Source organism: Pogona vitticeps, chromosome 12 (genome assembly GCF_051106095.1).
Source record: "Pogona vitticeps strain Pit_001003342236 chromosome 12, PviZW2.1, whole genome shotgun sequence".
In the NCBI taxonomy this organism is placed as follows: Eukaryota; Metazoa; Chordata; class Lepidosauria; order Squamata; family Agamidae; genus Pogona; species Pogona vitticeps.
Window position 1 is genome coordinate 16422821 of NC_135794.1, and position 17332 is coordinate 16440152.

General features: G+C 39.6%; 1 protein-coding gene across 2 annotated transcripts in view; it reads right to left on the reverse strand.

Moving 5' to 3' along the window:
- Positions 1 to 17332, reverse strand: part of CLPX (caseinolytic mitochondrial matrix peptidase chaperone subunit X) — a 31033-nt gene that overhangs the window by 5962 nt on the left and 7739 nt on the right. The window contains exons 4-10 of one of the 2 annotated variants that reach the window (XM_020812175.3): positions 10176 to 10330; positions 9317 to 9476; positions 6401 to 6442; positions 4770 to 4946; positions 3344 to 3508; positions 2968 to 3056; positions 4 to 168 (exon numbers count right to left, since the gene is read on the reverse strand). In XM_020812175.3, coding sequence (XP_020667834.1) covers positions 4 to 168; positions 2968 to 3056; positions 3344 to 3508; positions 4770 to 4946; positions 6401 to 6442; positions 9317 to 9476; positions 10176 to 10330 — 953 coding nt within the window. The remainder of the gene's footprint in view (positions 1 to 3; positions 169 to 2967; positions 3057 to 3343; positions 3509 to 4769; positions 4947 to 6400; positions 6443 to 9316; positions 9477 to 10175; positions 10331 to 17332) is intronic. The other variant, XM_020812176.3, reaches the window with a different exon arrangement.

Consider the following 17332-nt stretch of genomic DNA (forward strand, 5'->3'; position numbering starts at 1 on the left):
TACCTTTTCATTTTTCCTCCGACTAATGATTCTATCGAGACCATTAAAAGCACCAGAAGCTACGAAGAGAACATTGGTTGTATCAACCTGGACAGTTTCACCACGTAATTTGCGGGAATTCTTTTCTGGAACATTCACTATTGTACCTTCTAGTAACTTTAACAAGCCCTAAGTAAAAACAGAATAGGAATAATCAGGTCTTTCATCATACTTCAGAACAGAAAACTTACTCATCATGCATGATGTCCTACAATTTGCAAACTGTACAATGACTGATTTAAAGCTATTATTCCAATCATGGTTGCACAGAGATTATTTCTCATTGAAAGCAACAGGGACTGCTTTCAAAAGAGGCCCAGGCAGAATATCAGATAGTAACCAGTGGTACTGCTGGATAGCCTAGTGGCTTAGGCATATGGGCTGGGAGTTCAATTCCCCACTATGCCTCCTTCATAGGCTCTGGACTTGATGATCCATAGGGTCCCTTTCAGCTCTACAGCTGCAAGATGATGATGATAACCCTTACTCTGGATTAACTCAGAAATGATCTGAGCGCAAGCTTTGGTAGGATCAGGAAAAAACAGGAGCAAAAAATATTGTTCTTTCTCCTCCTACTGCAGACAAATTGTCATCATGGCTACTAACTTTCAGTGTAGCAATGATAACTGCTCTGCATTCAAACCTGTCCTTCTTAATTCCTCAGCCATTAAATTCTTCTCTTTCCTGCACTTCTTTTCCCATTTATATCATTTCAAATAATTAGCTGTAACAATTTGTCTTTTCAGCGCTCATTGTGTGATCAAAATATTCCATCTTGCTGCATTTTGTGTACTGAATCTTTTTTAAAACCACATTGCTTTAGTGCTTCTTCATTAGTGACCTTCTTCAACCACAAATGTGTACCATTCTGTAATTCATCCATCTTTCAAACGCTCCTGTCTTTTTCTATACCAGCTTATACTGGAGTCATATTTCTGTGCCTTCACAAGGTCAACTTTATGCTTTTATTACACACATGACATTAAGAAGTTGTTCCTAGCTATCTCTAATCTGATTTTTTTTGTACAGCTATGATTTCCTTTTTCATTCAACGAAGTTCCAAGGCACTTATAACTGTCAACATGTTCCATACTTTCATTTTGTATCTTCAACTACATTCCTCGCTGTTTACCAGTTATCATGAACCTAAGTTCATTTATTACATTTTGCAATTATTTTGCTGAGTAACCTTTGTACATTATCTAAATTGTCAGACTTTAATATGGTGTTGCCTGCATACTGGATGATGCTGATAGTCTCTCCATGGACAATGATACCATCATTTGAACCAGCAACTGCTTTTCTTGGAATACAAACGGAAAAATCATGGTAAAGTTATATATGCTTGTTGTATCCCTGTTGATATCTCTGTCGTCTATCACTTGATATTCAACTTCCATGGCAGCTTTTGCTGCCACTACAGGTTGTCATGTATACATCTCTATGTTGAATAAGGACTTTTGATTATCCAAGAGTCACTTCTGCTTGGCACATTGGACTTTGTGTAAGGGTTTCTCACAACTAATAAAATGAGCCTATCTTTAGGCAGAAGAAAAAGTCCATCCTGAGACCAAGGGAACTCCCCCATTTAGACCATTGTTTGGCGATCGCAAATGCGATCACAAAAAGATCGTCATAAAGCAGATTCATCGTAATGCGGGGCAATCGTAAAGCGAGGCACCACTGTATATTTTCTCCCATCTATTTTTCTCTTCAAAACACATAATAGAAAAAGCTTTGAAGATCTGTTCCTGTGAAAACAGGGTGGGGTGGCAGCCTTTAACCTACAGATCCTCTTTCTTAAGATTTTCATCCAAATTGTAGAAAATTCCGGAAACTTCTAGTGCTTGGTTCTCTTTTGAGAAGACCACTGCTGAGTCCTTGAAGCTTGCTTCCAAGCCTGATCTTAACAAGCTTTTCCAGTATCCCTAGTTATGATCAGCCTATGTCAGAACTGACAAACCAACCTAGCATTCAGGCAACTCATGAGACACTCAAGAATGCTAACCAAGGAAGAATGAGAACACTAGAGCAATATGCTGGCAAAAAAGACTCTCAGGTAGTGAAGGCTCTGGTATCGGAACCCTGAGGCAAGCTGAGATAGGGAGGATGATGTGCCAGTTGAGTCATTGAACTCAGGATGGAGGAACAAACAACAGCAAACAGGAACTGCCACGAATTGAGGACTGATGTGACTGAGATAATCTAACGGTACCGAGAAGAGTGGAAATGCACAATGGCAAAGGACTCAGGGTGGCAGGGAAGAAGAAAGGAGACAGATGGTATCCATCCTTGAGGCAGAGGAAGGTATTGTTGTTGTTTAATTGTTCAGTCATATCCGACTCTTCGTGACCCCATGGGCCCGAGCTCGCCAGGCCCTCCTGTCTTCCACTGCCTCCTGGAGTTGGGTCAAATTCATGTTGGTTGCTTCGATGACACTGTCCAACCATCTCATCCTCTGTCGTCCCCTTCTCCTCTTGCCTTCACACTTTCCCAACATCAGGTTCTTTTCCAGGGAGTCTTCTCTTCTCATGAGATGGCCAAAGTACTGGAGCCTCAGCTTCAGGATCTGTTCTTCTAGTGAGCACTCAGGGTTGATTTCTTTCAAAATGGATAGGGTTGTTCTCTTTGCAGTCCAGGGGACTCTCAAGAGTCTCCTCCAGCACCACAGTTCAAAAGCATCAATTGGGCAACAGCAATACAGGCCAAGTGTTCTGTGGCTCCCAAATATAAACAATATAAAACATCAAGCCCAAGCTTTCCTGCCTTTCCATCATCATTTGGATCGGAAAAGACATTATCTCAGCCAAAACTGTGTCTGTCAGGGAAATAAATATAATTTTCACACCAAAAGGAAAGGAAAATCATAGAGCCTGACAGTTTCTTGAAGTCCTTCACTGGAAGAAAAGAAAAGCTTCCTAGACTTACTTGCTGAACACCCTCTCCTCCTACATCCCGCAACTGATGAATGCCTGGTACACTGCCAATCTTATCGACCTCATCCAAGAAGACAATTCCTGTAATTTAGAGGCAATTAATGTGAGGAGCATTTGGGATGCACAAGAAATACAGTCTGTACACAGTCAAGGCCATCTTTTAAAAACTGAACAGGTTGCTATGACAATGTTATGAAATGCTACTGATTACATAAACCCTGTACAAAAGAACAAGCCAAGTAGTATGAGAAATTAATTAACAAGTATGTGAGGATCTACACAAACAAAACTTAGGCTTCCAATGTAAACAAGAACAGAAAAAGATGAATGAATACATTCTTTAGTGCCACTGCAGGGGGTGATTTTACCTTGCTGAGCTTTTTCTACATTATAGTTTGCATCCTGTAGTAGTTTTGCAATAACAGACTCGATATCTTCACCCACATAGCCAGCTTGAGTCAAAGTGGTACAATCACAGATTGCAAAAGGAACATCCAGGCATTTTGCCAAAGTCTGAGCAAGTAGGGTTTTACCTAGGGTTCATTTAAAAGTGATTTTATTAATGAGCAAAAAATAAACTTTTTTAAAAATATATTCTCCCATCAGAAGATAATTATTAGCATCTTTTGTTTTTGTGCCAGCAGGGAAACAAAACAAAAAAGCAACAACAGAACAGCTAATAATTCAGGCAAACTAGTATTTCAACAATTTTTGACTTACAGGATTTTTATACAATAAGCAACCAAGGATTGGCCCTATTTTAATGCAATAACATTGTGCATGTATAAAAAATATGCATTATTTTTATTAAACAACTCCAATATGACGATTGTATTTAAAAAATATTAATGGTCAACAGAAATTAGGCTACAGTAATAAATCCATCAGTTTATTTGCATTCTATCTGAAAGTTAGGAAAGCTTAGGAAATTATCAACACAGTTTATATTATATATGCAAAGCCAGATATGGCAGCATGTTTTGTTTTGTTTTGTTTTGTTTTGTTTTGTTTATTTATTTATTTATTTATTTTATTTTATTTAATTTACTGTATATCCCGCCTATCTAGCCAACTCAGGACCACTCTAGGCAGCTAAAATATTTTGCTTTCAAGCAACCAAAATAAGTCTGACGTCAAGGTGAATCCCTCCTCCCTTTCTAGGACATATTCATTCATCACTAACTGGAAAACTGTTAAATCCCCATGTTACATGGTTCACGGACTCTGTGTATTAAATCCGTAATCGGCTCTTAGATGAGTGAATTCTATTTTGGTCCAAGAACAAGATGTATCAACTGGAAAGCTTTCAAAGAGATGGCAAGATATGTAGAAACAAAAAAACTACAACCCATGTCCATCTTTATAAATGGATGTTACTCAAAAAGCAGACAACCTGTTCATGTAAAGTTTGGAGCAGATTCACTGTCTTATCTTATCTTGGTTTCAAAGATAGGCAGATGGCATTTAGAACTGCTGAAATGTAATTCGACTGAGAGGAATTGTTAAGCTAGCTGTGTGCACAGAGCTCTTCTTTATGATACAACTGACCACACATTCTCTGTACTTTTGCAAAAGGAATCTTATTCAACCCGAAGGCTAGAGTGGTCATCTGACCAGACAGGCGAGGCAAAAATACAATAAATAAATAAAATAAATAGCTATCCTGCCAACAAAATTAATCTGGGCAATCTCGCAATCCATTACTCTAAAAAAAAATTAATTCACTTCAAATAGCCTGTAAAGCTGCAATTGCTTAAAAGTAGACATTTGTCCAGGGCATTCTATGATACGCACCTGAGCCAGTTGGTCCCAGCAGCAAAATGTTACTTTTTTCAAGCTTGATGTCATCATGGGCTGAATCTAACACTTCGCCTCCCCGCTTCTCTTGGGGCATCTGTTGATTCACCTGCTGCTGCACTGATGCTCCTAGCGCATTGCCATGGGGGCTAATGCCAGCAATCTGAAGAAGTTCTGAAATTTACATATCACTCCTGATTGAGAATCAAATGAATTCAACTTCCAACAGTCTGAGAAAACATAAACTGCACAGTTTAACATTTTCCCCCCATGCAGTTCCAAATAGATTGACCTCAAAGTAATGAGAGAAACAACATTCAAAAACAGGGTTGCAACACACAGTCAACACCATGGAAGGATTTAGTTTTGAACAAATGTTTTAGAAACAGCTCAGGAACATTCTGATTAAAATGTGAAGGGAGAAACTATTTTTATAGAAGTTATTTTTCTGTGTTACAAAACAAGTCTACAGATAAATGTTAAAGGTAATTAAAACACACTTAGGTGCTACAGTAAATGGTAAAATTCTTTAAAGGTTAGACAGCTAACACAGATTGATGGCTAGGAGGAGGATTTCTCTGACATGTCATTTTCCTCCCCGGCAACCTATGTTTGAGCTTATGGGTGAGTCTGAACATGTCTATGAGTAATCTGGTGAGAAAGGCGAGATTACTCATACACATGTTTGAATTTGCTTATGGGTTCAAATGCAGGTTGCAGGGAAAATGTGAAATATCACAGAAATCCTCCCCCTATTGATGACTGTAAAATACTGATCTAGATGTAGGTGAAATAACTGAATATTATCCTATTCCTTGCCATTCTTTTTTATTCAGGTCCATCAAGGAGGAAAAAATTAAGATTTTGGGGACATGTCCTTTGTCTCTTCTATCATTTTATAATTGGAGCCACTGCAATTAACAAATTATAGTAGAGTAGGTTCACTGAACCAGTGGACATTTGGTGGGCCACCTCTTCTGTAAGATCCATTGATTCAAATAGGCATACTCTAGTTGCAACTGAATTTCAGCCATGGCAATAGAGGGTTTTCTCTGAAGGATCCAAGGATCCAAAAATGCTCAAATGGCCTTTTCATGGATAGGAAGTCTGTACTTTATTTCACTGCCCTCCTTTGAAACAAGGAGCAGCCAAGCAGGATTGACCAGGCAGGGTACACAAACATAACATCACTGTAAGGATCCAACACTCTGGAATTCTGCTTTATCATCACATCAGTGCTACTACCAGGAGAAGGGATCCAGGCCTATCCTTTCTCAAGAGGAAGCATTCTCAAGAGGAGGCCTGCTGCACTGCTATTTTTGAAAGTAATACAGTCTAGCTTTGTGTTACCGTTTCTATAGCCACAACCAAAATGCCACTGCCAGATTCTGGAACTCTGGAACGTTTTTGGCGTTGTTTTTGTTTACCGTGTCATCGTGTGGCATTTGGCCCTTTCTAATATTTGTATACTTACTGCTTTTAGCAGTAAATATTGTCTTTTAATGATGTAAGCCACCTTTCATCTTTTTTTTAAGAAGAAAGGCGGGTAAAAATATTTTAGGTAAATAAAATAGTCACATTCAGAAAACAAAATATTGCAGAGGAGGACATGAGGGGAGCCCACTTACTTGTAAATCTGTACTCATCCTCCCGTCTTCTGATTTCTAATTCTAAGAGAGAGGATGACAACAGTAATACTAGTAGAGAGAGATATCAAGAATCATTACATTTTCTTCACCTCTTGCCCTCTTCTGAATACAGACTGAGCAATGAATTTCAATTACAAGAAAATCTCCACATCAACAAGCATTTTATGGACTACCTTATTTTTTACACCCATTTAATTCTATACACACACAGGTATAGAAGGTGTCATTGAAATAATTATGTTAAAGAGCTTGTAATAAACTCATTAACAATTTTAAAAGGAATCTTCGTGAAATTTAAGAGCATAAAATGGCTCTTAACAGTTTTATCAGTATATTTAACTTATTTTGAAGGAACCAGAAGTATCCTACATATTGCAATTACACTTGAAACTTTACTGAATTTCAAAGCAGCTTGTACTGTTATGTAAGAACATCAATAAGGTACTAGCATAGTCTCAAATATCATTTAACTGCAGGATAGCTCAGTGATTTACTTGGCTGCAGAAGCAGAGGTTGGGAGTTTTGATTCCCCACTTCGGCCTCCTTGACAGGGGCTGGACTTGATGATCTATTGGGCCCCTTCTAGCTCTGCACAGCTAAGATCACTACATCTTTTTTTTAAAAAGTGAATTAAGATTTTATCCATAGCAGTTTCATTCTCCTGCACAGCTGAGTCAAATTAGTTGCTTTGTTTTGTACATACTATTCCTTACTGCATTCTTGTTTGCCTAAGAGCAGCAAGTCTGCCATACTGACATGGCTTCTGTGGCCTTGGCTGTTTGTTTTCCTTGTGACTAAAATAGATAAGCCTGAACTGAGATATCTGTCCAGGAAGAATACATGAGCCTATGTTACATGCTGGCTGAAAGATTCCTTAAGTGAAGATAATTTATTCGTATGTTCTGCCTCAAAGAAGTCACCTTTTGTGCACATATAATGAAAATAATGTATGGCTATAGTGTGCATGTACAGTATATCACAGAAGTGAGTACACTCCCTCACACTTCGTAAATATTTTAGTATATCTAAAATATAAATATTTATAAAAATATTTATGAAGTGTGAGGGGGTGTACTCACTTCTGTGATATACTGTAAGAACAAACTGGTATTCTAAAGGCAGAATTCAGATATAAAATCTCTCCCATCAGGATGCAGCAGGGCGAACTGATGAAATGCATGGTCATTCCACCATCTCCAGTTTTTTTTTTTTAAGTTCCACACAATTTTCCTTCCATCACCTTACAGCAGATATTTCATCAAACTGTGGCAAAGTGAAATGGGAAACAAGGCCATTTCAGGAATCGGATTCAAGATCAGCTCCCTTGGGCTCCTCATCCCCCTGAACCAGTTAAAAGAACCATTATTCAATTGCTGCCTGAATCTGCTTTTTTTCTTCTCCCTCATCATCCTTTTCTCCTCTAAATTTAGTTTGCTGTAGGCAAAGATTTTTATTTTATTAATTACACACAAGCTATTTTGGACTAAAGAGTGGGACAAAAATGCTGTGGATAAGAAATTACTATATTTTAGCATGTTCTTAACACATATGAAGAATCTGGCAAAAAGAGGGTTAAATCAACTCCCACTGCTCTGTGAAACTGACTGCTAGGTGCCTGAGTTAGAGAGGGTAATGGTTTCCAGCTAATTGAGTGCCCACATCTGGTTGGTATGTTATCTGTGTGAGCCAAGGTCAAATGAATCTCTTCCTGTGGTATCTTAATTGCAAAAACCTGTTTCAGACAGATTCCAGGGTGGAGGGATGAGAAAAAGTTACTCCCTGCCAGAAGGTTCCAAGCAAATGGAAATTTGATTTTTGGGGGGGGGGGGGGAGAGCACCAAAAGATAAAGAAGTGGATGATAGGTATAAAGGTTGTTCAGACAATGGAGCTCACAAGCTCTTGCCAAGGTTTCACTTAGCTTGCTTAGCTTCTATTTGGTTAATCTCTTAGGAGAATGTAATGCATGCCAGTTACTCTGCAAAACCAGCACAACTACTGGAACTATGCTACAGCTTCAATGAAATGCAAGTATTAGTGTAGATTAGTTAGTTTTATTATTTTATGTGGGAATTATTTTGAAATGGCCTAGTGTCTTAACAGTCACTGAATTTATGAAGTGGGAGGGGGAAAGAACAGGAGTTCCGACTCCTATCCTCTGAAGATGCCAGTCACAGAGACTAGTGAAACTTTAGGAAGAAAAACCTAAGAACACGGCCAAACAGCCCGGAAAACCGACAACAACCATCAGATCTCGGCTGTGAAAGCCTTCTCTGAATCGTTTTAAGCCTTGTATTTTGTTACAGATGTGCTTCACATCTTTTTTATCTCTTGGAAACTGTGAATTCACTTTTGAATCTTTACAACTTTTTTCAACCTCTTTAATAATATAGTAATATATTTCCAGTTGTGTGGTTGGAATACTGAAGAAGGTGCCTTGGATTTGGGATTTTAAGTATTCTGTGGGAGTTTTGGCATTCCTGCCTTACAAGGTGGTTTGTGGATTTAAGCAAGCCACCTTGTGGTTTTTGGTTACTCCCTGGAGCACTGAAGGAGCAAAAGGCTTGGGAGAGGGGGTCACAGAGGAAGCTCCTTCCCAACCAGCAGTGCTCTTAAAGTACCCATGCCAGAACAGTCAGGGATAGTGTGGCTTAGTGGTCAGTGGATCCTCTCCGTGGTGGCCAACATCTTAACAACATCTGATTATATTAATTAATTAATTTAGGTGGAGACAAGGAGATAACTTTGACAGAAATCCATTCCTCATGGAGACAAATAACAAGCACAGCAATGCAAAAAAAATATCTGTCCTATTTAACTGCCAATTGCACTAGGATTATAGAAAGAGGGGACAATGGCAGGCAACTTGTACATACAACATAAAAAGCTATACAAACCTCTTGGTGTTAAAGACATTTGCTTTTCAACTTCAGCTTGTTGTCTCAAATTGGCAGGGATATTGTTATAGATTCTCTTGTAATGATTATACACAGCAACCGAAAGCACCTTCTTGGCAAAACACTGGCCAACAACGTATCTGTCGAGGTAGTTATAGATCTGGCAAAAAGACAACAGATTCTCAATACTGGAAGGTGCTCCGTTAATACATGTGACAAGTTATCATTCTCTTCCAGTGGAATGTAAAAAATCCCACAAATAATGTCCCACTACAAATTCTCAGGTGAGCCTACATTAATAACAAAGAATCTCCTCTGTTTCCACATTCATTCTTAACATACCAAAGTCTTAAGTTTTCTTTCTGAACCAAAAGGTCCTCTGGAATAGCTTGCGCCCACGAGCTGTCAAAACCTGGATTCTAGTCAGTGCCAGATAATTCACTGCTACAAACCACATGAATTTGATTACTCCCAGAAGTAGCTTTCAAAATGTTTCTATCTACACAGAAGAGAGTGGGAAATTGCGGCTTTCCACATAACTTCCTGGACTACAACTCCCATCTGCCCTGCCAACACAGGCAGTAGTCCTTGGGATGTGATGGGACCTGCAATTCAACATCAACCAGAAAACCAGCTACCCACTCATTCCACAAAGTATTAAGCCATTAATCAAATCTCAGGAACGAGTAACACCTATCAAAGCAGAGGTTTACTATGTTTTTGCAAAATGAGACACAGAACTGTAGCCTTCCTTCATATTTAGGTTTACATGCTACATTTTAACATTGTAAACTTAAAATAATAGACACATACAAGAGGGCGAAAACATGATAAATCCAATGAAATGAAGACATTGTACTTTTTTGGGTGGAGGCGGTGGCTTCTTTTGGAAAGCTAACTTCACCGCTTCAGCTGCTGACTCTGGCTCTTTAACAATGCTTTTCTTGGAGTCTGCTTCTGACAATACAACGAAGAAGTGGTGGCATTTTTCACATTTCACGAAACGGGTGGAAGCTGCAGGGACCACAGAAATGAATAAATTCAGAATAGTCTGGTGATAACTGATATTACTGTCCAGCTAGAAAGAACTAATGGAAGTCAAGCTGACAGAACAATCTGAATGCTTTAGAGTAGAGATGGGGGTATTCGTATATGAGTATTCCCCCCCCCCCATCACAGGTGCAGATAACAAGGGTCCAGCCCGGCCACTCACTATTCTGCTGCTGCAGGCTCCAGACTCCCTTCCTATCGCTCCAGAGCTCGTGGTAGATTAGCCACTCCTGGCAGAAGGCAGGATGACAAGCGCCTCTGCCAGGTCAAAGAGTGGCTAATCCATCACAAGCAACGGAGAGATAGGAAGGCACCACGGAGCTGGTGGTAGCAGCAGAATCATGAGTGGTCGGTCTGGCCCCAGGGGCCCGGACTCTCACTATTCGCACCTGTGGGGGGGTATTCGTATATGAATATGAATACCCCCATCTCTAGTTTAGAGATTTCCATATATATTTCAGCTTCAATTCTAAAGCACAGCGCCTGTCAGTCATTTACAAAAAAGCACACTTAAAAATGAACTGAATTTGGAGTTTAAATACAATAACACATTTTGGGCACATTTCCAATTTCAAACTCAAATTTTATAACAGATTTCCAAAATACATTTTATAAAAATTTCATGCTGAATTTATTGTCTGAAAAAAAAAGGAAAGAGAAAAGAAAAAAGTCAACTCTCATTTCATTTTTCCACATTCACAGCACATTTTAAAACAATTTACATGATAAAGGTCAGGTTTTCCCCCCTACATATCTAAGATGGCTTATGTTAAAAACATGGATAGAATGCTGTTAAATAAAACATCTGTTTGAAGAGCTAGGTTCTACATGTGATTTCATTTGTGTGCCTTCTACAATCATTCCAAAAGGAAAAAACAAAAAATCCAACCAACTGCTGCCACCTACCAAGTTGTCAGGAGTATGTGTTGGCACAAAGTGACTCTCAGGGCATTAGTATGTTAGAGGCAGGTAAACTGTAAATAGATCCAGAATCTCTGAACTTTAAACAAAAGATGGCAGCAATTGCTTTCCGCTTACCAGGAAGAAATTTTACACCAGCCTGTTATGGTGTCCAACATAGAAATACATTTTAAGAATTCTACACAGCCCAGGGATAATCACCAAGGTCAGAAGGTTTGTCGTTCAGCATCAAGGCTCCAAGTTATGTGTCCGCTAACTGTCCTTTTCTCTGTCTTATTTCCAAGACTACTTTAGATATTCAGCCCAAAGCAAATAACTCATATTACAAGTTTCCAGTGTTGCTGTTGTGCAACATAAACCATTCCAAGTTCCAAAAATAGATAAAAAACAGGCAGGAATAACTGACTTTTAAAAAAACCATTATCCCCTCAAGACAACACTTCAATTCTTTATTTAATAGCAGGGACAAATGAATAGTAAAAATATTACCAGATCATATTCTAAGTAGCAACAATTTTGCCAGGAGAATAATCAGCTACAAATATCTTAGTACTGGGTTTTGTCTTATGTAACAAGGAATGTACCAAATGAAGCAACAATATTAATTGCACCTGCCTTAAATTTCCCACCAGTACAGCTTATTGGTTTATGCTACTATTGTTAAAGTTTGTGCTCGAAAATAGTGTGGTCTGCTGAAAAAAAGATATGAATCATATGTGATGGGGACAGCATATCTGCTATTCGTGTGTCTATCTTATTCACAAATAAACCAGGGCATGGAACCCAATTTCTACAATGAAATATGCACAAAGGCACACACCCTTCCACAATAAATCCCTGTATTCCAACATAGAGCCATAGTCAGTGTCAAGGAGTCTGAATCTCTTCTGAGAAACCCTTGAAATATTCTTGGTTTTAGGTTCAACCCAAGACTTTTCACAATAGGCAACAGGTCTGAACTGGCTACCTCATTTGTTTTTAAATCATTTGACTATCATGACATACTGTAGGCATCCTTAAGTCTCGAGAGACTATGGTAACATGCTCTGAATAGAGGATTTGGAACAGCGTTTAGTGTGGCTCAGAAGGCCAATTCGAGAGTGACCATCCCTTCCACACTGAAGACAAATACAATCTGTCCCCTGTCCAGCTCCCTGATTTTGCTGCTTTTGGGACTGCGTCTTTGCCTCAGCCTACTGGACAAGGGTCTCTTCAAATTGGGAGAGGCCATGCTGCACCACCTGCCTCCCGGTTGGATGTTCAGATGTCAAGGTTTCCCATCTGTTGAGGTCTATTCCTAAGGCCTTCAGATCCTGCTTGCAGATGTCCTTGTATTGCAGCTGTGGTCTCCCTCTGGGGCAATTTCCCTGCAGTAATTCTCCATATAGGAGATCCTTTGGAATGCGACCATCAGCCATTCTCATGACATGATCAAGCCAATGTAGACGTCATGACATCATGACAACTAACATTAGAAATAGCAATTATTTGCCACTGGCTGCAATTACACATTGGGAGGTTCACTTCTGCTAATTTATAAGATCTATAAAGTTAAAGCCTTGTTTTCAAAAATCTTTCTAAAGCTAGGCTTAAAGGAACTATTCTTCTTAAATAGACTTAGATCACCAGATACTACCATGTTTTCCCAAAAATAAGATAGGGTCTTATATTAAATTTTGCTCCAAAAAACACATTAGGTCTTATTTTCAGGGGATGTTTTATTTTTTTTCATGTACTGTATAATGATCTATGTTTATTCAAATACCTCATAATTTTTCTTGCAGGGGGATGGGGAAAGCTATACAAAAGGGGAAGCTACTAGCTAGGAAACAGGCCCAACTCACGCTGTGTCACACTTTTCCTACCTTACTCTTAAAGGCTGAGGCCCTCCTGATAACAACATGAGTTTAATCTATCTCCTGATTAGATTATTGTAATAAACCCTGCATGGTGGCTACTCTCAAAAAGCATTCAGAAGCTACAACTAGAGAAAAATGTAGGGGATTAGATTGTTGTCTGATGCACACTTTAGAGACCATATATTATTATTTTTTAACTGTGCACCAGCTTCCAATTTATTTCCCAGCTCAATTCAAGGTGCTGGCTTTGATCTATAAAAGCCCCAAATAGCACGGGTCAGGATATCTGGAAGGCAAGCCTTCTCTCATGCATAACTGCCTGGACTTTGAAATCTTCAACAAATGCTCTGTTACATCTCCTGCTACCCCAAGAGGCAAGGTTGGTAGTTACAAATGACAGGACTCTCTGTACAGCAGAAACTTGATTACGAAACTTAACTATCAAGGAAGTTAGGTTTGACTCCATCTCTATTCTGCCTCTGATAGGTAACTAAAATTCTACTGTTCTAAAGGTTTTAATCTGATTTTTAATGGCTTAAATTTTTATTTAATAATGTTAACCTACAGTAAAATGCTTTGGAAGAAAGGCAATAAACAAATGCTTTAAACCAGGGGTGTCCAACCTTTCACCTTCCCTGGGCCACATTAGAAGATGAAAATTTGGTTTGGGCCGCGCATAAATTTGGTTTGGGCTGCATGGGGGGGCAGCCCTAGCCATCCTCCGCAGCCCCGCTCCAAGCGCGCTTACCGGCAGCTGCAATCTCAGACAGCAGAGGCTGATAGGTTCGACTCTGGTGGCTTTATGGGGCCCACCTATTGATGGGGACGGCACAATGCAGTCACACAGCCCCCTCCCCCCTCCCCTCCTACTCCTTCCTTCCTTCCCTCTCCCCCCCTACTACTGTTGTGACATGCCCCAGCTGCATTCCAGCCACAAGCGCCGGCAGTGTAACTTGAAACTTTGGAATTTCTTTAAAAATAAAAAATTGCACTGGGCCGCATTATGAGCCAACCTGGGCCGCATGCGGCCCTCGGGCCGCAGGTTGGACAAGCCTGCTTTAAACCAATGCATCTAAAGTGACAATGTATAGTGAGTTAGGTGAGACACGATGCAGGGTTCAACTTTTCTTGACAACAAAAAGCAGACCCCACAGTTCCACTTGACTCACATTAAGGGAAAAGCACACAAATGTAGATATTCCTGGTATAGCTATTCTGATCTCAATTACACCAAATATCAGCAAAGCATATCTCTAGGTACAACATACAGATCAGATAGAGTTTCATTTCACCATAGCTTGGAAATTCAGGGTCATATTTATGTCAATATTAATATGTTACCTATGAGCTTGGATCTGCACCAAACTCCTTAAGGACACCTCCTGCAAAAAAGGCACCAAGACAGACATGAAGGCCATTGCCTACTACTTTCCTGAAGGACAGTTGTTCCATGCCAGAGTGCCAGAAACCAACAGGCTATTTCGCCATGCTCCTCTCCCTCCTTTTTCTGGATCAAAAACATTTTATTTTTGGAATGGCCTTGTGTGTGCCCATTCAACAAGTTCTGCCAATAGTTTCATATAAGTACATAATTTTTGCATGCTATGCCTTTATAGTGCCAGAGCCTACCTATGTTCTACTAATGAAGCTGTCATTTCTATTGCTCGGCTTTGCAGAATAAAGCAGCATGGGGCTGCAGCAGATACAACGCTAATTAGATCACAAACAGTTGGGCCCTGCTGAGGAGATTCACTTTAGAAAAGGCCCTCTAGAGCAGTGGTCCCCACCACCACCTTGGGCCTCCAGATGTTCTTTGACTACGACTCCCAAAAGCCTTCACCACCATCTCTGCTGGCCAAGATTTCTGGGAGTTGAAGTCCAAGAACATCTGGAGGCCCACGGTTGGGGACCACTGCTCTAGAGACAAAACCATAAAGAAGAAAAATATATTATACATTTCTTTCCTCTCCTTAAAATAAATTTGGTGGCATCTATTCTACTGAGCAATAAAGATGCCAAAAAAACAACGAAACATACACCAAATTTCAATCAGACAGTTTCATTTCTGCCACTGACCTGTAATGACTGCAGGCCTTTGTAGGTACTGCATGACTTCTTCCACACAGAATCATAAAATAGTGGAGGTGGTAGGGGCCTATAAGGCCATCAAGTCCAACCCCCTGCTCAATACAGAAATCTAAATCAAAGTACATCTGACAGGTGGTTGTCTAATGTTCTCTTGGATGCCTGCAGTGTTGGAGCACTTACCACCTCCCAAGGTAATTGATCTCATTGCCCTACTGCTCTAATAGTTACGACATTTTCCTTGATATTCAACCAAAATCTGGCTTCCTGTAACTCAAGCCCATTATTGCATGTCCTGCACTCTTGGATGATTGAGAACAAATCCTGCCCATCTTCTGTATGACAATCTTTCACATAAAAGATCAGTCAGTGCAATATGCCACTTCAAACTTTTACACCTTTGAAGACACTTTGAGAACTGATATCACACACTCAAATACCAAGCAAACCTGGTTTTGTTCCACAGGATTAAGAGTACATTTATGCCCACTATGTCACAGACACCAGAAGATTTTTAGTCAGTGGGCCAACATCATCCATGCTAGCATAAACAGACTATTTAACTGCTGCACAGAAGCTTAGCATACCACAGGATTCTATTTTCCTTCCCATGCTTTCTAATGACTACATGAAAATGTACATAATCCAGAGGGTTGCACTGAGAAGTCACAAAGATGCTGATGAAGCAAAGCTCTGCCTCTCATTTTTTCATGGAAACGGTGGAACTAACAATCCTTTGCATAGAATCAGTACAAGAGGAGGCAAAGTTAACAAGTTGAAACTTAATTTGGAGCAAACACAGGTACTATTAGTCAAAACTACTGACTGTCTCGATGAGGTGGTTCAACCTGTTCTGAATGAGACATTCATGGCTGGTGTGCTTAGAGGCACATCTTACTTCACTGGTTTCCTGGATGTTTTTGCCAGTGGTTGTCACAAGTGCCTTTTATCAGGTTTGGCTAATATTCCAGCTGTACTCTTTTCTGTAGAAGAGAGACTTGGCTTAAATCATCCCTACTGCAGCTGCATCCAAAATTTCTTATTGTTGTTTACTGTAAATAGGGCTATCTTTCAAGGCAACCTGGAAGTCTCTATGGGTCCAAAATGTGGTAGACTTTTGTCAGGCACATCCAGGCAGGATCATATAATTTATGCTATGTCACTCTCATATTTGCTTCAAAATAGGGAATGGTTCTAACATGTAAACCCTGAAATGGTTTAGAATCTGGTTTATTTAGATGAAATTGAAACTATTGCAATCCTCTAGGTCTTTTTTTGGACTACAACACTCATGAACCCTCGCTGCTGCATACTACTACTGGAAGTTGTGGTCCAAGAACATCTGGAACACTGCAGTTGCCCACAGCAGCTTTAGACTACTTCCTCCTATATGGTAATTGAGATCAGTGTTAGAATCCTTGGGAGATTAGGTGACTGGGCACAAATAATAACATCTCCTCTGTGGTGCTGCTGCACATTTCAAACACCCTGCCAGTTAAAATATGTCATGTTTCCTTTCACCAGAAATCAAAGCAGCTTTTACGTTAATAGCTTTTTAACAAGCTACCCGTATTCTATTTTTCCAATTTTTAATGTACTGTATACATTCTTTTACTCCTTCTACCACTAGGTTTATCTTTTGCTTTATTTTCTGTCTTGCCTGTATGTTCCTACTGTTTTCAGAAACAGCCTACTATACCTTCCTTTTTATTCATTATATTACATGGTTTAATAACTACCTTGTATTTCATTCTGGGTACTTTTAGAAATGTATGATATAAACAACAACTACTCAATAACTTTTAATTGTGGGAAAGTAACAGATAGACCAAACTGCACTTGAACAATCTGAAATAATTCTCATTTATCAGAGACAATTGCCTGAGTGTTTTTTCATCTTGTTAACACAACCGCTGTTGAGATTACAAAAACATTCCATGCTAAAAGAAAGCACCTCACTAGAAAACTTAGATCTATTTGTAATGGCATAAGCTTTCATGGACAGCAGTCCACCTCATGAGAGGCACAGACTGGTGCCTCAGTTGACACACATTCCTGGACTCTTCATTGCTTTTGCTGCACTACGCCAGCAAGGCCACCC